General features: G+C 35.0%; 1 protein-coding gene across 1 annotated transcript in view; it reads left to right on the top strand.

Moving 5' to 3' along the window:
* Positions 1-15,898, top strand: part of SHANK2 (SH3 and multiple ankyrin repeat domains 2) — a 333,770-nt gene that overhangs the window by 134,899 nt on the left and 182,973 nt on the right. The window contains exon 15 of the mRNA XM_031553489.1: positions 3,375-3,488. Coding sequence (XP_031409349.1) covers positions 3,375-3,488 — 114 coding nt within the window. The remainder of the gene's footprint in view (positions 1-3,374; positions 3,489-15,898) is intronic.

Raw genomic sequence — 15,898 nt, 5'->3', positions numbered from 1 at the left:
AAACTTGAAATGGTGAAGCCTAATTATTAATTTTGGGAAAGTTATCCTTTTCATTTACCATTGTTATGTCCTTCAGAAGGGAAAATGTTGACTAGAAAGTCTCTTGCTAGTACCAAATTATCTATTACAACATATCTCTTACACATTGTTGTGAGAAGGAGAAGACAGACGTTAAGCCCTCATTCTAAAAGAGCATTAGTGGTTTCAGCAAATTATATATATCTATATATAAAATATTATATATATATATTAATTTCTCCTTCAAGTTCCCTGCTGTGTTGGAATACATGAAGCATTGCCAGTTTTTATAAATACAAAAATTATTTTATTTTTGACTCCTGCAGAATTTCATGTTAATGATGCCGCCTGAGATTTATTGAAAAGATTATTTCAAGTTTTTTTTGGTAGTGCAGAACCTATGTATCTATCTCAAATTCTACATTTTTAGTATTAGGCAGTGTGTGCTTCTCCTCCATCTCACCAGTAATTTGTCTTGTTTTGTTTCAGTACATCAGGTGCATCACTGACTTCTCCACATTTTCCTCTAGCAGTTCCAAAATGGTTTTCTTCTCGATATCCATAATGCTGTATTCCTTTATATAATCATTATTATTTTATTCGTAGATTTAATCTCTAGACAAACTTAGGCAAGAATGGTGAAGTCTGGCTGCATTCTAGCAGTACCTCATTTTCTCTTCTACCTCTTTTCCATGTTAGGTCTTCAGGCAGGTCTAAAGATATTTTCTTCCCTCTTGCTGTTAGTAATTGCTGATATTTAATAATCCATGCAATAATGGGAAAGCTTTTGCTTTCTGGTGACCTTATTTTGCCTTGTATTCACAGATGGCCTTATAAAACACATTCTTTTTCTCATCTTAGATGTTTTATCAGCTGCTCCTGTTGTAAACTCATGAAATTACGGGTGTGACAATCCCAACTTCTGTCTCACTGTGCTTTTAGGACATTGAAATATCAGTGTAACTTGAAGCATTTTTGACAGGTTAATGACAGGTTCAGTTCTGAACTCTCCTCAACAGGAATCTATTACTGGCGCATTTTGCAGTTTCAGCTGATTGGAACCTTGGACTTGCATTTGTTATTTGAAGCTGTACAACAGGATGCTACAGTAGTTATAATAGGTGTATGTAAGTTATAAATTATGCTTTCCTACTTATTTCATATGTAAGAAATGCACTCTATTCTTATGTCAACAGAGTATACATTGTTAAAAATATATTAAGTGTTGATAAATACCTAATATATATAGGAATATGAATGAAAAGGCTTTTATTTTAAGACTGAGTTATCAGATTGATTTTGTGTAGTAATAAATACAGACTTTTCAAGAACAACTGGAATTTATAAACATATTTTTCATTAATTGTACCCCAAATTTGTATTTGTTACTTCTATTTATGTATTATTTACAACTTTCTTTTTCTTTTTTTTTGCATGTAAATATAGAGATGCAATCTCTGAACAATAGCACTAGGTCTTAGGTAACTAAAAAAAAAGTCATGCTAATTTTGTTTTATTTGGCTTCCTTCTCGCGGTGGATTTGTTACTGTGTTCCAAAATCAGTGCTCACCCCGTTAGCCTCTAACTTTCTAGACATGTGTAGGTTTCCCTACATACATGAAGTTGGAGAAGTGTTTGATAAACAGTATTATTGAAACCCACCCAGGTGTAACATTTTGCTTAATGGATGTTTTCTTGGGTTTAAAATGTACTTCCCATTGAAGGTGATTTGCAAATAAGCAGTTAGTGGAATCTGTGCAACTGAATATGCTATATTAAAAAACTGAAAATTGACACTTTAAAAAATATTTTTCTCTCAAATATTTCTGTTAGTAGTCATCCACGCTTCATAAGCAACACCTCAAATATCTTAGGATTGCATCAGTGACAAATGAGGTAAACATTTAATTTCAAATACTGGTTTTACAGATCCTGATTTGTCAGACCAGGCTTCTTACTATTTCATTAGTATTCTCAGGACACCTTTTTTTTCTTTTTTTTCCTCAGCATTGATTTGATTTTCATCTGAGGCTATAGTAGTGCAAATCAAGTTCAAATTCAAAGCCATTGAGTCACAGCAGTTCCACTGATACAGAATTCAATTGTAGTCAGGCTCTGAGACTACAATTTTAAAGCCTGATAAGGCATGTGTTAACAGAGCAGAGTGCTTATGCTAGAAATCATCAAAATGGCTTTGAGCAAGTTAAGATCCCTACCATACTGCAATACTCTGCAGAGATCATATTCTGGGTCCCAAAAACCACAGCATACGTTAGCAAAGAGATGAGTTTGGACTAATTAGCCTTGATTTTCAGCAGGACCAGTTAGCTTGGCTGGCTTAGCAAGCACACCGCTAACGGAATTGTGCTGCCTTGACTTCCATGGACTTATTTTTGGTAGCTCGGGGACCTCCATGCTGAACACTGGGTTTTGTACAGATGTACTCTGAAGACCTGTGTTGTATGACTGACCTACGTTCCCAGTCAACATACTTTGAAGAGCTACCCATGTTTTTGTTAGTCTATCATATTTATTCTACTAAAATAATTGATAGTATATTCTTAATAGGACATTTATGTCCTTTCAGTGTATGTATACAGTGATTAGGAAGAATCTCACCTCCAATTGCTTAGAAGTAAAAATATGCATTATTATTGTGCAATTATTACAATCCTTGATAACTAGAACTAAAGCTTTTTTTTCCATTGGAAACTTATTCTGTCCCTATTTTTATTATCTTCTACTGAGAAAGGTCACTGAAATGTTTCAAAAGGCATGTACACTGTGTAGTGCACCTGTGGGATGTTCAAGTATTTGCTTCTGCATACTCAAACTATTAAATTGCATTACTTGACCTATATTACACGTCTCTGGAGCTACCCACTAAATAAAATGGCATGTTTCCTTAGGAAGTACAAAACATATGAGATGTCTCTCTCTCTATGTATACACATATATGAAAACCCAGTTTAAACATGGATTCACTTTTACAGTGCATTCATCACTTCAGCTTAATCTGAACAGGCAAGACACATTTTTGGTGTTAATGTGACCGAACGTTCATCCTTGATTAAAATGGCAATGCAAAAACTGAAAATGGAAGGGATTATGTAAGAGCTGAGAAAACTTCTGACAAAAATATTCTGGGCAGGGGTTTCAAAGGCTGATTAGGGTTAAGTTACATTTAAAGTTTACTCTGTGCTTACTTTTGCAGCACTAGAATTTAAGTTATTGGACAGTGTCTGTTTGCTCTTAGGAGCATGATATTCAATTATTATTGAAAAGTTGCTCAAATAATCTTAGTTTTTACATCAGAAGAGAAAAAAGTCTAATGCTTCCTATGTCTCTATTTTTAGTTTTAAGCATTGGAGAAGGTGGATTCTGGGAAGGCAGCACCCGGGGACATATTGGATGGTTTCCTGCAGAATGTGTTGAAGAAGTTCAGTGTAAACCAAATGAAAGCAAACCAGGTAATCAGTTTAAGTTCTTGTTGAATTCTAACAATGACAAATGTGACGTATGGGACAAGCAGAGACAGCCTAAATGGTAATGTGTTACACAGCAGTGTGTTTGTGCAATATTAGAAACTGGAGAATTAAATAAAGCTGAGCTGCTGAATTAAAAAAATAAAGATAGGTTTATTGATAAGATTTTACTGAATGCTATCTAAGCAAACAGTCTTTCTCATGAGGGATGATGCTGTGAAGTACTGTGAAAGCTCTTTCATGGAGCTGTATTCACAAATTTTGTAAAGTGGTATGCTGTGCTTTATCTTCTTGCAGTATGGGAGAATAATTAGACAAATAATGGAAGGAAAATCGATCAGTCATCTCCCAGTCTAAGGTAGTCATATAATGTATTATTCTCTTGTTCATAGAGGTAACGTTTCCTCTGTTGAACTTTTACTAAATTTTAGAAGAGACATCTGTTAGTGGGATGGCCCACTTACATCCTTGCTGATAAAAAATGAAATGGAATTCTCCATTATCCTACGCTTTAACTGCCATGAGTAAACCAATAATGACTTTAGGCAAGTAGTCTTTACATTTCAAGTAAAATAAAAGAAAGATATGAACATTGAAGCATGCTATTTTAAGAATTACCTAGCATCTCATAATTTCTGTCCTTTTAAGAATTATGATATGAGGACATACTCTCTAATTAAAAGCTCATTTTAAATGAGCTCTAAGAACATAATTAATGTTCTCTACAAATGTGGGCACTAAATTAGCTATCAATGTGTTTTGGTTCTCTGATGTATTGACTAAGAACTTCCTGGCATTGCACAGAAAATACCCTCAAATTTATGCATAGTATTATTCATTCATGAACATTATTATTTTACGTGTGCCATTGTAAACTGCACAGGCATACTTCTTTTACTTATTGCATGTGCACTAAAGTATATATATAAACTGGATGGAATGGAATAGAATTGAATATGCTGGATGGGATAATTCCAGAGTAGTAAGAATCTGGAGATGTTTGTAAGATTTTGTAATTATTTTAATTTCCTTTCTTATAATGGAAGCAGAGGTAAAATGAAATAGATTTTAAGGGATGAGCAGAAAAGGAGATGAAAAGGTTGCTTTTATAATACAAAAGCTATAAGAATGAAGGAATGAGGCATCAGAGACAGTGCTCTAAAGATAAGCAAGCATTACATGGAAAGGTTATACTTCCTCTTCCATTTCCCTTTTGAGGAATAATAATAAAAAAAAACAAAAAACAGGCAAAACCAAATCTAATATTTGGAGAGAACAAAGTCAGCCTGTAGAGTAATGAGAAAATAGTTGTGTAGCTCCTCAAAGGGCTTAAGAAGAAATAAGAATTTAAAGACGTGGAGGTATATTAAACAAAAGGAAGACTGAGGCTGGAAATGATGAATGTAGAAAGCAGTGAAGTTTGTTCTCAAATATTGGATAAGACAAAGAGAATAACAAAATTGAAATTCCAGTATATATAACATTTTTCAGAAACAATATGGAAGAGGAATAAATTCAATCAATGTGAAAGATAATCTACTGAAGCGTCGCACATGAAAAATTCTGAAGGACCCTCAGTAACAATTTGTGGCCACTTTATTGGAGGACTTCAGAAAGATACAGTCTGTCTAAGAAAGATGTCATAAACACCTTTCTTGGCTCTATCATGGCAACTCTGCATTACATTTGAGCTGTGTATTTTTGTATCCAAATCGGAAGAAAGTTCTGGGGAGAGAGATTATGTGAAGTTCTAAAACATGAAAGCAGTTTTACATCTTCTTTAGGCATATGCAGTAGTTTTGTAAAAATAAAGTAATCAAATCTGTTTGTCACAGGTCCTTAGAGGTCTTTTCAAGAAACAGTATAGAAAGTAAATTCAGTATATCACAAGATTGTTTTTATATATGACAAGGAATAGTGCTTTGATCAGTCAAAGAAAATGAAAATTAAGAAAAAAATTGTTTTGATATGAATAAAAGCATTACTAAATCTGGAAGTACTGAAAGAATATCAACAGAAACATCTTAACATTTTCTGACGTGGAATTTTGAAATCTTATACCATGTGCCTGGTACAACAACAGAGCATTTATTGTTATTTGTACCTATTGTCTTTCTGATTGTTCTTCAGTTTATTTATTGTAAATTTTTAAGATTAGCTGAAATTCTTAAGTTTAATATTCTTCTTTGCCAAAAAATAATATGATTAAATAAACACAAATGTGCACAATTTCTATACCTTTAAACTTGTGCACTCACATATTTTCCTGAGCTTTCTGGAAAAATCTGGCTTTCTGCCCTGCACTCAAAAGTCACAGGTAAAGTACAGTACATGTCTCTCTGTGCTATGAGCATGAAATATGTCAAATCCAAAATATATGCCATATTGTTATTGAAGTATGGTATGGACTAAAAGCAGCTGATCACTGAATTGCTCTATGCAGTTAGCTTCATTGCTTTTGCATAGGAAACAATGGGAATGAAAAGATAAAGCTTCATAAGCAAAAATCAGCCAGTACTCCCTCTGAGTACAAATGCAAAATAATTTAGAAAAATGTGTTAAGCATGGTGAAAAGATTAGAAATTAAATTAGGTCTGCTGGGATTACTGAAAGAATCAGCTGAGAAACATCATAAACTTGTGGAAGTTGCAAGAATTTGCATCTCGGACTTTGCAAAGAAGCAGAAGTTCTTATGATAATGATTCAGTAAGTAGATCATCATAATGTGTAGGAAATGAATCTCAAACTCAGCTCTTTTCAGACCAGGACCGCAATAGTTGTTTTTTTGTTTTGCTATGAGATATAGGAACATGTCTTCAAATGACTTCCCTTTGCTATTAAGTTTGAATAATTGTGTTTAATAGTAGCTTGCCATTTGCAAGCCAAGAGTGAAAGAAAGAGAAATAGTTCTTGGAAAAAACAAACCACAATTAAACACTACATGCCCAGTAAAACTGGCGGGCAGGTGTTTCATGTCATGCTGATGTATAATCTCACTTCAAAGACAAGTTCAATTTTCAGGGAATTATATTGCCATCCAGACTCTTCTCTGGATGTAGGCAGCACAGAATGGCACCTGGTTCCTGCGATCTCTTCAAAGATACCATGCCAGCTTGGCAAGTTCTGTTTTCCAGAAAAAAGTAATATTGACTGACATTAATTCTAAACCACTTCTTTAATCCCTCATTAATTGAGACTTGTAGGAAATATTTCATTATTTTCCTAGGACTGATGCCGTGCTTATGGGATTTTAATTATCCAGGTCGTCTCATTTACCCTTTAAAGCACTGGCACAAGATCTGTTTTCTTTCAGTTTTATAAAGTTTCCTTAGTATTTCAAGAACGAATGAAAAATGAATTATGACAAAGAAAATCATTATCAGCGGCCTGCTGTATTCCATTGTTTGTTTTAGAAAACTTATAAATACAAAACCTTCATGCCATCTTGTTTTAAACAATGTAGTTTTAGTAGCCATATTTAACATTTTTTCTAAATCGTTGTTAGAGTCAAAAGTATTCCTTCAGGGGAGATTGGTACAACTTTTTTTTCTTCTAGGACAAACACAGAGTACAACTGCTACATATTTCTTTCTGCATTGACAGCTTTCCTTTGTTATTCAGGAATGAACCAATTCCGATGTTAATTTTTTTTATTCCTAAATATGTGAATAGGATATTGGAATAATGACTTCAAAGTAAAAGAGGGGAAATTTAAGATAGTTGTTTGGAGGAAATTCTTCACTCAAACGGCAGAGAGACCCTGGTGCAGCTGCCCAAAGGAGCTGTGGGTGCCCCATGTCAGGGGGTTCGGATTGTGTGGGCTGCAAGGTTCCCTCCAACCCAGGCCATGGTATGATTCTGTAAAAATAGACTGTTTGCATGTGTGCCAAAGTGTTCTGGGTGGATTGGAATCATGTTCTGCAGGAAAAGCTTAATATGCATGAAACCCAAGTTATCTGAGATTTATGTAAATATGAGGCTCTAACTTGTATTGATAGACATCTTAATAGGATTTATTAGCTAAGTAATGCAACTCACAGCAACACAAGTCATCTTGGATCTCTGGCAGCAATAGTTTGCATCCACTGAGGACACACTACATGACGCAGATGAAATGAAAAGCAAGGCTCTTCCTCTTACCAGTTTATTTTCCTCTTAAAATTCATTTTCATTCTTAATATCAGAAGAATTCCTACCTAATACTTGCCAATGGCAAATGAAGTATGAAATAATAAGTTGTCCTTAAAATCAGCTGTCTCACTAATAGAAGAATACCATAAGTATAGATATTTTCATTTGCTTTTCTTCCATCACTCTGTCTTGATAGATTTAATACAAAAATGCTTTCTGTTGGATTTGCAATTTTACACTCCACTTGCCCTTCAGCAGTCATATATAGATTACCTGATTGCTTGTAGCTGAGGTGAACTATCATTTAGTTTTTTAGCAAGAAGTAATTTTTAATGTGTATAGTTGTTTCCCGCTGTGTTCTCTCCCAACTGATTTGCCTGAAGAACTCTTAGATTTTACAGATGATACCAAAATGTAGGCAGGCTCAGCGTGTCTTTTAGTTATTCTCACTTTAGAAATTTCCTTTCATTTCTTGACTTCCTCAGTGTACCTTTCCCTGAGTTCTTTGCTTATCTTTCATATCGTCTTCTGGGTTATTTTTCACTCAGCAGCAACCTCCATGCATTTTTCTATCCTGTGGCCTTAGGGTACACATTATAAGTAGTTGTAGCATGTCTAATTCGGAGAATGAGGGGAAGATTTGACACATAAAATCTCTGCTCTTCATATAATAGTTGATTTCCTAGCAAGCTCACTTTATTTCTCAAACTTTGTATTTTTCAAATTCAAATTTTTAAATTTACACTTACATTCAATTTAATAGTAAAGCTTATCTAAATCCCCTTTTACTTTTCCCTCAGATTTTCTACGATCCTTTGTTTCAAACTTATACTGTTATTACTCAATTTTTCTACCCATTTCTTTCCTTTCCCTTCCCTTCCCTTCCCTTCCCCTCCTTTACTAATGAGATCCAGCTTTTTGCTTTGTTTACAGTAGTCTTACAGATACTGTTAGATCTTCATACACATCTTTTTAACTGGTGATTTTTGGACACTTGGTATAATACTCTGGAGTTGATGCTCTGAATCGGCCAGCATCTGTGTTTTTGAATTTACCATATTTCTGCTTATTTGAATAGGTTTTAGTTCTGTGAAATTGTATTTTACATTATTCTCTTTGCATGTGCCTACACATAATGGAATATAGAGTGTGATTTCTCACCTGACAAAGGTGCTTTGCTGCTACTTCTGGTATAGATAAAATCAGTGACTGTCTACATCAGCAAGTGGTCCAGCAGGAAGAAATCAAATCCAAAGAGTGAACCTCACATTCATAACATAGGAGCCTGGGTGCTCATTTCAGACTAGACATATTTTGGGCATGTGGTTCAAACAGCCACTAGTGGCATCTTTCATTTAGTTTCCTCCTAAAAGAATCTTCAAATGTGCAAACTTTGAGCCTGCTCAGTCTTGTGGCCTTTTAGCAGTGTGGAGCACTTCAAAGCACATTTCTGGCCTAGGCTAAAATGCTAATGTAGCTGCTCACATGCTGACCTCTAGTGACACTGGTGCTCAGAGCAGATGCTATCTAGTGTCTAAGGTGGTCTTTCTCTCTGAAAATGTCTGTACCAGTAAGTTCAGTATAGCTTGCTCCTGTGTTCTTAGCAGTGTGAAAACACAATAGATTTTCCAGTAATAGAACATTTCCCACACCTGTTAGTGTTTTACCTATGTAATCATACATAGATTCTATAAGCAGAAACTGTAGTTTGCCTCATCCAGCATTCCCTCTGGATTTCAGAAGCTACCAAACAGGTTAAAGTTGTATTAATAAACGGAATGCTTTACTACACAGACTGCTAATATTGAGATACAGAATTTACCTTATTACACATTCTCAGTATTTAACAGTATGTGCATTCAGTATAAACAGATATATTCCCTATTTCTGCCACCCCTTTTTAAAGTAGTACAACACCTTTGCAGACAGCATAGCCAGACAAGCTGCTAGAAAATTGATTTGCCTTCTTTTAAAAAAAGATGTTTCCTTGCTCTGCATTGTGGAGCTACAGCTGTACTTCTTGGGAGAGTAATGGTTGTCATAAGGGGAAGTTGTGCCAGGGACCCACTAACAAACAGGGGTGGATGGTTACAAGTCAGTGTGGAAGTTGTAGCCTGGACTGTCCTGTAAATTTAGGCTATTGAAGTTCTAAAACAAAAGAAATATATTCTTACATAGCTGATTGTTAATTTCAAATATTTTCTGTTTAACTCTTTGTGAGGAGAATGGGTGCTAGAAAATTAAAGTTTCACATTCCTTTTTCTACTTCTTCTTCATCCTGGAATAGTGATGCAGCGTACTACAAAAGAATATCTTGCTGAGTGTGCTCTGTAGGGCAAGCGAACACTAGATCTTATCCAAGAAATTTGATCACTTTACGTGTGTGTGCATGCAGGCATGCATATACACCTCACTGTATTCCAGTTTGGAACAGAAATGTAATCCAGTGAGCCTTATCCATGAATCATCAAGACCAGAGGACATGATGGAACACATATTCCATCCAAGCAGAGCTTGTTCATGCAGCCGAGGACTTGGACTGGGGGCTTGCTGTGCAATAGTTCTGTCTTTGGCTACCCGTAGAGGGCTTCGAGCTTTTGGATATGGCTATCACACTTCTTCCTATGAGCTGTGGGCACCTGAGTTCTGGAAGATTTTTGATAGTAAGCTTAGATAAATGCTCCTTCCATGTTATTTCACCTTGAATAGAAGGTACGTACATATCTGTGGCAAAATGATTGTGCAACTCAAACTCATAAACAGCAAAAATTAAAGATAAAACATTGCTGCAGCTGGATGGACTAAAGAAGGAGGTATAAAAATAAATTATATAGGTAAGAAGTGAAAGATGAATTTTTGTTGTGGAAGTTAACCACAAACCTTCTAACAACAGTTGCGTTAACAGCTGAGAAGTCTGATAGCTTGGAAATGTATTCTTACAATAGCAAGGGCATTTGGCTGAGCTTAATATGGCACAGAGCATGTAAACCAAGTAAAAAATATTAAGCACAAGACTGCCACACATGTAAGTTTATCACTGTAAAAAAATGGTATGATGTGGATACAAATTCAGCCATTTGAAAATAGGTGAAAAGCTCAAGTGATTAATACAATATCCTTGTAGTTCCAGACACCAGTCCTAAACATGGTTTGCAGTTGAACAGATGTATTTATGCAAGCTTACCCCTGCCTATTTGAGGAACGTCCAGCTATCAAAACCTGGTACCTAGAGCTCAAAAGAACAGGTCTAACAGTATCTGTTAAGCCCCAGTGCTTTGAAGTATACTGCCCAAAGCTCTGACCTCTAAAATAAGCTTCTCTGCCCTACTTCTGTATTGTGTGCAACAAACCACATGGCTCTCATGGTTCTGAAAAGTTCCACCTTTTGATAATTGACTTTCTTCTGTAAAATATATTTCCCATCTACGAATTTATAATTAAAAAAAATGTGAATAGGTGACAAGACATAGCACAGCAATCATCCACAGAAATTGTGCTCTGTGTGAAAAAGATAATGCTTCACACTGTATTTGTATGTACAAACTGCATTCCCTTCCATCAAAGAGTGGAAAAAAAAAATGCTCTATCCTGACGTGAAAAAAGTCAGTGTGAAGAACTAGAACTAAAGTGCTTTCCACAAACCTCAGCTGACATGGGAACTTGGTGCAATAGTATTCAGCCAGTTCTGATAACTCTCTGTAGCTGAGGATGCAAATCAACTCTAGTTTTTGTCTCGAGTACTGGAAATTTAAAGAGTGAACCTCAGCAAGTTTCAGTACTTTAGCTTTGCTGAGCAAAGTATTTGTGCTCTCAGTAATGATAAACAGCAGTTTAGGAAAAGACTTCTAAATGAATCATCACTCAACAATAATGCTAATTTGGAAGTGGGGGTAACACAAGAGCTGTTTTGGTCCACAAACGAGCTATATGATGGAGTTTTGTGCTTCCCATGCATCCTGGTGATGTGTATTCTCTCTGACCAAGGGTACATTAACCTTCCAGTCAGTGCTCTTCTTACCAAAATATAATGGGAAATTTTTACTATAATACTATTATTATAAGAAGTATATCTGTCCTTTGGAAAACTGAGTCTACCAACTTATTTTGCTAGTTGGCTCATCTCTCTCAAATTATAGTGGCTTTCCTCTGCTAATAATATGAGTTTAGTTCTAAGAAAGAGTAAAATAAAGCATTCCATAATTTATTCAATTTCTGAGAACAGCATAAAGCAAAAGCCTAGGTCTAGCCTGTCTTCATCTTCATCTCTGAGTAAGTAATTTTTAATACATAATATTTCACTGTCTCATCTCCTTAGCTGATGTGCACTTCATCGTTTTTACTCTGATTTTCATCCTTATTAAGAGCCACTTAGGAACAACTCTAATCAGTTGAAAAGGAACAACACAACTCTCTAAAGCATTGAAATAGGCTAAAGTTAAATTGCACAGCAAAAGAAAATTAAACTTAGATGCTAGGAAACTCAACATTCCAAATGCACCTAGGATTGCTTATGTGTGAAATTGGACACGCAAGTACAGATGTTTTCCTTTTCTGATTCCTTCTGCATTTTTCCGCTGTGTCCATCTAACTATAAAGAATTAAAAAGTGCCAATTCTGAGGAATATCTCAAAAAGAAAACGTTTACTGTTATAGTATCTTCCTTTTATTTCTACAATTGCCTTCACATTTTCTGTTCAGTCCAGCTAACACGAAGAAGTAACTTTCAAAGCCTGTGAGCATATATAGATGCTAAAAATTTCTTATGTTAAAAATTACTCAAGAAGTGTCAAAAAGATAAAATGAATGATTTATACAGTGAGCCAAACTTTTTGGGAATTTAAGCCCAGTTATTGGTTTAAGACAGAATACTACAGCCTGTGGCAGTATTTGAGAAGCACTGTTATGCAGTGCACTAGCAATCCAGAAATAATGGTTAATTTTTGATTCTTCATTGTTATTGTGAAAACTACACACATTAATCAAATTGTCAAAGTCTCGGGTCAAGTTATTTGAGTTTTTATCAGTCATTTGTCCTATCTCCATTGCTTGTAGGCAAAATCCATTGCTTTGACTTTCTGGAGTTTTGGAGCATTTCATATTTTATTAAGAATATATATTTTGATATTTTCTTCCCCATACTAATAGCCCTTTTCTTCTTGATTAGCTGTATTTGTTAATATCTTGTGATTCTGTGATCGAATATATTTGGCCTTTGCTCTTTTTATAAATATCTTAAATTATAGTAGGAGTGGATATTTAGCTTTTTTTTTTTTCATTCTGTATGTGTTTTTTTTCTTCCGAAATACATTTCTCTGATGCACCTATTCAAACATTATTTTTCTGAGAATATAACTTCTGTTAAAGTCATTCTGTGCATGTATTGGAATGAAATAAAAGGTCATTTTTCATTTAACTCATTTCATTTGGTATAACCTAACACTTTCTTTTAAAACCATCTACTTGAAATGGCTGATATAAAGCAAGGCAAATCTTAGATCTCTGCATATTCTGAAAGTGTTGATAAATCATCATTTTCTTCTGTTTTCTCTGGTACTAAATGACACATTTGGGTTTTTTCCCCCTCTTATTCTTAATGGTTCAGATTAAAGGCTTGACAACAGAGCCTGGAAACTCTGAAACACTCCTCAGTTATCTAAGATCAAATCCATATTAATTTAAGGAAGATGATAGAGCATCTACTTATAGTAATGGCAATGCTGGATGTGATCAAGAAAATGATCCCCAAATAGCAGCAGCTGGTAGATAATACATATTCTGATCTTAAATTATATCACTGCTATTTGCTTTCATACCTGCCTGCAGCAAAAGAGGGGAAAGAGGCTTTTTCCAGCTTGTTAATAGATCTGTGAGTATGTAATGGGGAGAAAATGATTTGATAATGTACATTTTCTTGATGACAGTAACTGATCATGTAGAATGAAAATAAGCACGTTATATTGATTCACTGGGGAAAAAAAAAAAAAGACCTAACAACAAGAAAAACACCATGGGTTTTTACATTACATACCACTTCCAACCTTTATTCTGTAAAGAAAGCCATGTAAGTGTAAGCTTTCTCTTGCCAGAAAGCTATGTTAATTTTATTGCTGAATCAGTATCAAAAGAAATACTGATATCAATCAGAAAATCTGGGATCCCACCTTTCCTTGTGAGCTATTAACCAAACTGGTGGGATAAGGCTTTTAGTTTCTTCTACAGGAGATCGTTTTCTCTGGAACCTCTTTCTTGAGCTGGATCACCTCTAGGCAGGAATCTGTTCAGTCTCTCAGGTAGCCCTAGATATGGCTGGACCTTGCAGAGAGGAACTGTTTTGCTAGGGTCCTCATATCACCTCCTTTCCATCCATTTCTGTTGCTTTCTGTATCTGTCTGACATCTCACAAACAGATTTTCTTAGGTATCAGCCACTGTCCATATTCTGCCTGGCAGTGCCTGAAGGCACAGTCAGCACAGCTGCAGCAGATTTTCTGTGGCACTGATTTTAAGGATTGGGCTTTGAAACATGTTGTGCTTACTCAGGCAATCAATACCTCAGAGTGTGCTTATCTAGTTAAGTGAAAGACTATCACATTGATATTGATAGCCTTATTCTTCAAGCCAGAGGTTATTTGCTTTGGTTTAAATAAACAAATCTGAATAAATGTTTCTAATTCTGTACTCACAAAAAGTATTGAAGTTTTAATGGTAATTGAGCTTGCTTGCATTTGGAATGGAGTTTGTTAATTTGGGTTGGCTTACTGATTTGAAGAGGAAGATGCCCACGGACACTTTTAACTCACCATTCAGGCCCTTTATTATCAGCTGTCTTGGTATGGGAAGAGTTGGGTTTAGACAAAGGGCATTTGTTAATTGCTGTTGTCTGATGAAGCTACTGTGATTGGCTCTTGAAGAATCAAACACTGCAGAACTGTTTAAAGACAACAATTTCTAAACAGCTTAAGGAATGAAGTACTTCGAAAATACCAAAAATTGCTGTACAGTCAAGATAATTTTCATTTGCAAACTGAAAGAACTTCAGTGTACTATTTTGGGGCTTTTTTGTGGCCAAAAATTCAACTAATATAAAAAGTCACAGGAAGCTATTGTCTTTAATTCATGTTTATAGATGTTATGTACATTCCAAGCACTAGTTTAATGATATCCAGAAAGACATTTAGAATAGTTATGTATTTTGGCTGCTCTCCTGGCACTAATATAAGGAATCATATTTAATTATTTTTATGACAAATTAGTACTTTAAGAAAATTAAATCTAATGCATCTTTGTCTCATTTATCTAAAAATTCCTTACACTAAAAAAAAATAAATTGGTTTGTGGAGTAAAGGTTAATAAGAAACCTGTAGAAGTTATAATATTCAATTTTGGCTGAATAGTTAAAATGTTGGATTATATGAGCTGAGAGAAGTACTTGAACTCTGTTAGATATATTCCTATGTAATGATACACTGCAGGAGATGGAAAGCCTAAAGTTAAGTAACAGGAGTAGAATTATTTGCAACAGCATTATAATGAAAGATTGAAAGTATTGGTGCTTGTGGGTGTGCTGTGAATACACATAGATGTTATGAAAGATAGGCATAGTCAAAATCAAAATGGATTCACAAAAACAATCCAGTAAGATACCAGCAACATTGAGAAACAGAAAGAGCTTAGAGAATCTTGGCAGTGAAAAGATGTACCTAAAATGATTCCACGCAATGGTTTTTCTTTGCCCAGGTGTATGTGCTAGAGATAAAGAAAAGGAGGGGTTTTCATGCTTTCAGCATATCTGCACTAAACAAGTTGTCAGTTGAAAAGTGCCTAGGAACAAGAATCACCCAAATTCTCAGTAAAGCTTTTCATAAAGTTAAAATTCATGCAGACATGCTCATACCATGCTTTTACATGGCTGTGTGAAAGAGATACTTACCTACTTTTTTAGTTGCTAAGTAAGCTGTTATGGTTATAGTTATATATCTCTTACATGTACAGTGTTTTCTGTATAATCACATCCATTTTGGGTGCAAATATTGTTCAACAGTATTGTCTATGTCTATTACAATTATTTTCCATTCCCAGATTCCTTTCCACGTCTTTACCAGCACAATGGTTTATGTGGCCACACTGTGGATGGAAAAGGCAAAACACAGTGCTGCAAAGATTTTAGCTACTATTTCCATTCTGAATGTTTTATCTCTCATGTAACTTAGAAAAGCAATTCCTTTTACATCTCATGTTAACATCTGTTTTCATCAACTATAAAAA

Source organism: Meleagris gallopavo, chromosome 5 (genome assembly GCF_000146605.3).
Source record: "Meleagris gallopavo isolate NT-WF06-2002-E0010 breed Aviagen turkey brand Nicholas breeding stock chromosome 5, Turkey_5.1, whole genome shotgun sequence".
Classification (NCBI taxonomy): Eukaryota; Metazoa; Chordata; class Aves; order Galliformes; family Phasianidae; genus Meleagris; species Meleagris gallopavo.
The sequence above is the reverse complement of the archived record's forward strand: the minus strand, read 5'-3'. Positions and strand labels throughout refer to the sequence as shown.